This window comes from Cygnus atratus, chromosome 12 (genome assembly GCF_013377495.2).
Source record: "Cygnus atratus isolate AKBS03 ecotype Queensland, Australia chromosome 12, CAtr_DNAZoo_HiC_assembly, whole genome shotgun sequence".
NCBI classification, from domain to species: Eukaryota; Metazoa; Chordata; class Aves; order Anseriformes; family Anatidae; genus Cygnus; species Cygnus atratus.
This window is the reverse complement of record NC_066373.1, coordinates 13,320,941-13,329,073: the sequence shown is the minus strand read 5'-3', so window position 1 is coordinate 13,329,073 and position 8,133 is coordinate 13,320,941. Positions and strand designations below refer to the sequence as shown.

Below are 8,133 nucleotides of genomic sequence, written 5' to 3'. Positions count from 1 at the left end.
GGGGCTGCGGGCGCCGCCGTCGCCTCGGGGCGCGGCACCGGGGCCGGGGGCTCGGTGTGCGGGGGGGGGGGGGTACCGGGAGAACTACAACTCCCAGCAGCCCCCTCTCCCCCGGTACCGGGGGCTCGGGGAGGACTACATTTCCCAGCAGCCCCCTCTCCCCTAGCACCGGGAGCCGTGCGTGCGGCGGGGTAAAACTACATTTCCCGGCAGCCCCCCCCCCCGCCGCCGAGGCTCCTCCCCCTCGCCGCCTCGCCCCGCCCCGCCCCAGGGCCGGCGTCGGGGCGTTGCTGGGGCGGCCTAAGATGGCGGCGCGCTGGAGCAGCGAGAATGTGGTGGTGGAGTTCCGCGACGCCCAGGTGCGGGCCGCGCCGCCCGCCCGGCTCCTCGCGGCACCGCCGGGCTCCCGGCCGTGGGGCGGGGCGGGGGGGGCGGGGCTTGGCAGAGGGGTTCAGGCTGGGGGGGGCGCGGTTTGGGGTCGGTTTTGGGGTCATTTGGGGGGGGGGGGGGTTGGTAAAAAGCCTGCAGGGGGGGCTCCCGAGGCCCCTCGGGCCGCAGCGGTCCCCGTGCTCGTGCCACGCTCCCAGGACACGGGCACGTACCAAACACCGAGCGTGGTGGGCGCAGGCCGGCCCCCCGGTTCGTCTCTGCCTGGTTATGTTTGTTTTAGTTAGGGCGTAGCCAGGCCAGCTTTTCTTCCCTTTTCGTCTGTTTGCCAAATATATAAAGCCCGACGTGCAGGTGAGCTTCTCTGCAAGTTCCCGGCTTAGACACAGGCAGAAATAGTAGGTACCGTAACGGAACTATTGAATATTTCTATTACTCTACCAGATTATGGGGAAAATGCCTTAATTCACGAGGCACTTTATTTCCCCTCTCAATTAGATCTCTGAAACGTCTATTTTTTCCCAACTATTGGCAGGCCTAATAGAAGACGTTACCTCTTCCCACACATCTTTCTTCGTTTTTCCTCCGAGACCATTACAGCCGCTTTGCTGGCTGCTGTTGAGCATGGCTCGATTAGCAGGAAAAGCGGGTTAGATTTTTAAATAGCAAAAGGGTCAGCTTTTATTTTTGAAGTTGCTGCTTGCAGTAGAACTCCCTTCAGATTTTGCTTACACGCCTTTTTAGGAGCTATTCTGAGAAACAGGTTTTTGCTTTTTTTTTTTTTTTTTTTTTTAAGGCATTGCCAGTTGCTTCACAGAGCTGAGCCTGGTGGGTGAACTATGAGCTACTTCAGCAGGAAACCCAGAAAAATAAAAAATAGGTCTGGAAAATCTCTCATCTTCTAGTTCGTCCTCGTGTTCCAGAGCAATGTCAGCTCTGTGTTCACCACGTGTGTTGAGTCCTGCGCGTCACATCCAGCCTGCCCTCTGTAAGCTAACACAGCTTTCCAGCTCTGTACTTGGAAAGCTTTATATCGGTCTTGTGTTCCTCCTGGAAGAAGTTCTTAAAGCAGTCTTGTCTGTTGGTGAGGATTTGCTCTCAGGAAACTGAGATCCGAAGGCGCTTACTCCTAGATCACGGATTCAAATTGCATCTGGCTTGGAGAGACGTGCCTCATGATTTGATTGCTTATTCATAATGACTTGCAGAGGGGGAAAGAGCAGGTGTTTGAGCCTCTTCTGCAGCACTGCCTTTCAGTCTCACTGGTGTATACCTTAGCGGGGAGGTTAACCACTGGTATTTCAGTAGTTTCGGCTTACTCTGGTGCTTTCCAGAGCTCTTCTGACCTGCCTGTTCTCTCCTGTGAAACCAGAGAGCTTCAGCATCCAGGGCTGCTAGGCTGCTGCTTTCAGACTAACCTTATTTATGTATTTCGGCTTGAGCTTTTTTTAGGAGTCTACGTGAAAGATTTTTGCAGATAAGGAACCCGAGATTGAGCAATGGAAACACCTCAGCTGTTACGCTCCTGTACCAGGCTTGAGCTCTGCCTGTAGGCCGTGCTGTCTCCGACATCCCATCCCCAAAACCAAGATAACTCAAAGAGCGGACAGCTGCTGCATTTATCGCTGTATGTGTCTGCAAAACCAGCTGCCAACCATTTGTAGCAGATATTTGTAAAAGATATTTTCTGGGCTGTGGGCTCAGAGCTGGTTTTCAGACGTGCGGTGTTCGTAACGCGCTTGTTGGGATAATTGGTGCTCCTAAACAGCAGCTCCAGCTAGTCTGATTGTTTTAGGATAAAGACTCTTTTCAGGTTGGTTTGTTCTGTTTCAGCTTCCCCCTTCTGGAAGGCTGTGCTGTGAAGACTGATGTACCGACATAGACGGCGCGTTAAATGCATCTGACAGCTGCTGAGGGTTTTTTTTCCCTGTTGCCTAGATAAGAGACTGTAACGTTGTAGGGAAGATCTCGCCATAAAATCACTTAATTTGTGACCCAACAGAGTAGCAAACAGCCTGCCACGTGAAGGTTTTTACTTCGATATAATTAGTCATTACGTTTTCTGATGCTGAGTGCCTGGAAAAACAGTTTACCAGTGTTCGTTATTAAAAAAGATTCTTAAAGATTTATGAGATCCTGGTGCCAATGCCAGAAAAATAAACTTGTACATGAAGTTATCAATCACTTTAAATTGACTGCTGTTCTTCTACCTTGGGGAAAGATGGCCAAAGCTGTGTGAAATACGTTGGCTGACGAGCTCTCCATCACATGAGCAAGCTTCCGGTAATGGCTTTAGTGATCCTCATTTTAATTCATCTCAAGCAAAATGTGCATCATCGGGGAAAACTTCCTTCTCCTGCTTGATTTTTTTTTGTATAGATTTAATAACGCACGTTGTTTTGCAAGGTGATGTGAAATCTAGGAAGCTGGGATTATTTCTTTACCATTTAGAGATTTAAAAACTGGCTCTTTATTTAAAGTATTAGCTTTAGGATTAGGAAGGCCTTGCCAGAAGACTAGATTTGCTACCTAGGAGAAAGCAAGGAAAGCAGAAATCGTGAAGCTCAGCTTGGTGGGGTGCAGGTACAAGCTCTTCTCCCCGTGGACCTTGGGTCTGCAGGAGGGACAAGCCCCCGGTGCTGCTGCCTTTCCCTTGGCTGGGGCACCTGCGAGCAGGGGATGCGGTCTCCCTCCTGCACTTGAGGACAGGCAGTGTTCAGAATGGTTGAAAAAAAATTGTTTGATTCTGTCAAATCTGGTTGAAATGGAACGGGATTGCCGCGCTGGCTGTCTGATTTTAGTGCTACTTCCAAGTAGCAGCTGTGGGACATCCTAAAGTCTTGCTGGATCCGTGCTGAGGGTACTTAGTGGAATCGCGAGCAGCGGCAGAGACACGCAAAGCCTTCCGATAGGCGGCTTTGAAGATGACAGCAGTGAGGCTGAAGAATGTGGGGCATATTCTGCTTCTGTGCTGCCAATGCTAAAAACTGTCTTGAAGTCATATCTATGTTTATGGGACGAACTGTTCAGCTTTTCAAGTCAAATTTCCCTTTGTTCTCTGGGCAGGTAAACGAGATCGTCATCTAATTCCGTTCTGCACGAAGAGGGGGGAGACAATGTTCAGTCTTTTTTTTTTTTTCTTATGGCACTTAAGTTATCTCAGCCTCCTACACGAGGAGTAAATTCTGATGCCTCTTAGCCATCTCCCGTTTGGAGACCAGCCACGTACAAATGGCTGCACTTTTATCTCCCAGTGCCTATATAATTAAATCTGGCCCTGCAATGGAAGAGAGAGAGGCTGAGAAAGCTCCTGAGCAGGAGCAGGGGCTGATTAATAAGGATTATTAGAGATTGCTGATTGAACGGCAGCAGCTGTGATTGCCATAGCAGGGAGAACAGAGCAGCAAGGTCTCGGTGCTCATCATGGTGTTTGCCACACCTTGACTTCATTTTACTTTTAAAAAAAGTAAAATGATGTTTTCTCTATGCTATCCTGCATCCCAAAATGAACTGCTACGCCATCACCCCTCTGATCCTGTAAGGGGCGTTACTTCTGCCATCCCTGAGCTATCAGCTTTGACTCTTACCGTAGCAGTTCGTGCCTTGAAGATAAGCTTGCAGGTTTTCCTGAGCTCCTCCCCAGAGCTGTGTGTCTGACTGAGAGGCTGACCTGACAGCGATGATTTAGTCTTGTTCTCTGTTTCTCTTTAACAGGCAACTGCTATGTCAGTGGACTGCCTGGGACAGCACGCGGTACTCTCAGGGTGAGTGTGACAGTCCCCGTTAGAAATGTGTGCCAGGCACTTCCCCAAGCCAGATCAGCAACCTTCAGGCTGACCTCAGCTCAAGGGCTGACGAATTGTTTCGGAAAGGTGCGGCTGAGTTCTGTTCGAGGCTTCGTGAAGAGGATCTGGGTCACGTTTCCGATGGGATGCAGAGTTTAAAGCCAGCACCAATAGCAAAATAAAACACTGCTGTGACTTTCCTGATGTGTTTTCCTGAATCTGCTTGTGGGAGGTGGAGCACCCGAAAGTACTGCTTGGGTTCTGCTTGAAATGTGGATTAAGTCATTTGCTCGAGATGAAATTTGCCCCAGAGATCCCTGTGGTGTGCTTGGTCAGAGGAGCCAAGCTCTCTGACCTGTTCCTGTGTCGGCTCAGCGTGGGATGATCCTCACCAAGAGCCAAACATCTCCTGCTGTGGTTTCTCAGGGCTTGTTTCCTACCCTGTGCTCTCCCATTTCCCTTTACCGTTGCCACCCCCACCCACGAGGTGTTAGCAGAGCCGATCTGACAGCGAGGTATTCCTGTGCGTGCTAGGCTTTGCCTGGTCTGTCTCTGTACCTTCGATAAGCCAGCTGTGGGACTTCCAGTGGGCCATAAGGGGGACACCGAGGCACCGTGCTGGGTTTGCTGCTGAGGACGCGCGTGGCTCTGCCCTCAGCAGCTCCGGTCACGGAGCCCTTTCACTAACAAGGCTCTGCAGGAGGTGCTGTGAACTCCGAGCTCCTGGCAGGGCTTGGCATTGGGGAGCCGCTTCCAGGGCAAGTCTTGGACTGCTCAGCAGGAGCCTGCCCAGCTGCCACCGTCCTGTGCCCAGTTACCGCACTGGTTTGGATGCTCCTTTCCAATTCAGGCACAGCTTTGGTTGGTCTTGGACGAAAAGGGTGGCTGGGCACAACTCGGAGGCCTTCTTGCTTCCATGCAAAGCCCTGCGCAGGAGCAGCCCGCTCAGCAGCTGGTTTGGGTCTGACTCGATGCCTGCTCTTATACCTGCACAGCTCCCAGTTTATTTGGGCCAGAAGCGAGCTGAGGGCAGTCTGCTGTTCAGCATCAGGTCCGGCTGCTTTTCAGGCTTCTCCAGCAGCTGCTCAGCATTCGCCTCCTTTCTTTTTAAAGCTGTGGAAGAGCCTCAGAGGCTTCAGCATCTTCAGAGCTGGTAGCCCTGAGGGCTTTGGTTTGGAAAGCCGGCAAAGGTGCTCTCTGTGCTTTCTCTTGGGAAAACTCGCAGTGCTGAGAGCAGCTGTGTGCTCGCTGTGCGGCTGACGTACGTGGTGCTGATGTGGTTAATTATGTATGGCTCCCTATGTTTTGGTGCTGGTCTTCCATTAGAGCTCAGCTGCCTTACAATTATTTCTGGGTGGTTTATCGTGCTCCGAAGATGAATCATGCTGGAGGGAACGATACCTCACCTAGCTCTGCGGGGAGCCGGCCGGGTCCAGCAGGATGTATGAGCTCAGCTGCAGCATCATGCAAACGTCTCGCTGCTGCAAATAGGGTTAGCTCAGGTCGGTAATGCAGCCAGGTCAGCGCAGTGTCGTGTCCACCCATGGTAACGAGCTGCTGCAACTGAGCTAGCTCCGCATGGCTCTGCTTGTACCGTCTGCAGAACCAAGCCCCCAAACCGTGTGGCGTGAAAACCCTCAGCCGCCTTTGTCAGGGCACCGCTTCCCAGTGCTTCCTTCTGTGTCCCAGTTATCTGGGGCTTTCTCTGGTCTGAGATGCCCACTGCATTTGCAGATTCTGTCTAATTTCCATGTCTTGATTTTTAATTTTTATTAAATATACTCCTTTTGGAATTATGTGGTCAAACCGAGCGTTCTCAGGAAGGTGTTTTCACAAGGCTCATTAAAAGCTTCCCTTGGTGTTCTGGTCACCAGTCTGTAAGTTCCCTGTGAGCTTGGGGTTTGGAGATAAGGAGCGTGTGATGCAGCCTTTTTGTATCTCTGCCTTGCAGCCGCCGTTTCCTCTACATAGTCAACCTGGATGCCCCGAACGAGGGTCACCGCAAGATCTCCCGACAGAGCAAGTGGGACATCGGGGCGGTGCAGTGGAACCCCCACGACAGCTGCGCCTACTACTTTGCGGCGTCGGTAAGTTCACTCGTTTAAAAGCTGTAGCTCATGCTCTTCCCTGGGCTTTCGTGGGTGAAACTCTGCACTGGGAAGGCTGCGTGGGGCTGGCACGGGCGTGCCTCTGCGGGTCACGTAGCAAGATGAAGGCCTAGTTCTGATTTGCTGCCAGCGAGGTGAGGCGCTGGGCTTGGCGGTTCTCAGTTATTGGACGGTAAGTGTTGACCCTAGTTTTGCTTCCTTGTCTTTTGTAAAGCGCCTTGCCAGATAAATCAGGCATCCAGCCGGTCCTTTTCTGGAAGGAAGGGGGATGTTCTGTTTCTGACCTCCATTCTGTTATGAGATCTTCCAGTTATTGAATTTCTTGCTCTGTGCTGTTTTGTTTTCGCCTCCCTGCCTTCCTGGTGGGATGTGGTGCACCAGGCAGTCCGTAAATAGCCCAAGTCAATACTGGCTCACCGCTGTAACAACCTGGGCTGGCAGATGGGCAGGTACCAGGTCAGCAAGGAGTTCTTATTTCATGTGTGGAGAAGTAAATCACTGGTCTGAAGAAGCAGTAATGCAAACGGTGTTTAAAAAGGGCTGGTCTAGTGGCCATCTGAGACTTGAGCGCAGCCTGTAGCCCTTTACTCAGCCTGTCGTGCTCTGTAGCTCGTTCGTTCACCCAGCGTGCTCAGCTCCCGCCAGCAGCAGCCTGTGCTGCAGCACTGTGGTTGACAGCTACTGGCACTAGCTGGGCACAGACCTTTCTTTTCTTCACAGACATCTTTGCTGTTGCGTCCTGAAATAGGTGGGGTGGGCAGGTTTCACCTATTGTTTTGAGAAAGCACTTAGTTGAAGATGATTTTCAGGGATTTTTTGTTCCTTTTGCCTCCAGGACTGGCTACTACTGACATTAAAGGTGGCCTGAAGAGGGGACCAGTGGTGCCAGTTACAGCCTTTGCCAGTTTGTTCTCTGACATTCCCTGACCCTCAATCTTTCTCCTCCCAGCTCTGGTGCATGAATGATGTCTTAAAGGTTCCTGCCTGTTCATAGAAGCCTTCAGCAGCCATCCTTCCGTTCAGCTAGTCGTAGGTGGCATCAAACCTCGCTGCTCCTGTTTGTAGATGAAGATGCTAAGATGTAGTTGCTGCTGCACATCAGGCGAGGGATCCCCGAGATGGGATCAGGCAGGTTTCCCAGTTTGGGTCAGGGATGCCTCCCTGGCAGCTGTCTCCCAGTTAGCTGGCGTTCCGGTGCCGATGCAGCATGGCCCTGCCCGAGGACTGGCATTTAGCCTGTCTTGTTTGGAAGTGGAAAGCGGGCTTGTGCTGTGTGCTCGGGTCTGCCTTCCAGGTCAGGTCTGGATGTGCTTGTGCAGGGCCATGCCTAGGGGGGCGAAGTTATATCGGGAAGGCCAAATTAGCTGGGATTCAGCACTGTAAAGATGCACTTGGCTCCTTTTGGACTCAAGCTGGCTGTTGATCCTCCGTGAATCCTCTGCCGAGGTCATCATATGGAGCCAGCTGATGTGCACCACGCAAGTCTTGTAGACAGTCCCGAGGGTCCTTACCCCTCTGCATCCCCGTTAAGAGGCTTCCATCCTGCTTGCAAAAAGCTTTTCCAATTGACTTCCAATTGACTGGAAGCGGTGCAGGCAGAGGGGGAGCCTGTCCTTGTGCTTGGATAAGGGCTTCTCGTTGTTTTGGCTTCTTTCCAGAAGAGCTGAAACACGTCCTCTTGCTGTGCTCGGCCGTGTCAGCCCTCTGGCTCGAGCGCACTTCTGGGGACTCCTGAGCTGTTGTTTAGAAATGCCATTGTTTTCCGTGCTAGATCCTCTTGTTACTCTTGTTGTGTGGTCACAAATGCTTGAGCAAGAGGGTGATGAAATCACTGGAAGTTTGTGCTATTTCTT

General features: G+C 51.8%; 1 protein-coding gene across 3 annotated transcripts in view; it reads left to right on the top strand.

Annotated features, from left to right (window-relative positions):
• Positions 1 to 269: 269 nt before the first annotated feature.
• Positions 270 to 8,133, top strand: part of WDR59 (WD repeat domain 59) — a 48,357-nt gene continuing 40,493 nt past the window's right edge. The window contains exons 1-5 of one of the 3 annotated variants that reach the window (XM_050713194.1): positions 270 to 359; positions 1,184 to 1,336; positions 1,840 to 2,014; positions 4,102 to 4,151; positions 6,124 to 6,259. In XM_050713194.1, the coding sequence (XP_050569151.1) occupies positions 4,111 to 4,151; positions 6,124 to 6,259 (177 nt within the window). In that variant the 5' untranslated portion in view covers positions 270 to 359; positions 1,184 to 1,336; positions 1,840 to 2,014; positions 4,102 to 4,110. The remainder of the gene's footprint in view (positions 360 to 1,183; positions 1,337 to 1,839; positions 2,015 to 4,101; positions 4,152 to 6,123; positions 6,260 to 8,133) is intronic. The other 2 variants (XM_050713193.1, XM_035543456.2) reach the window with 2 other exon arrangements.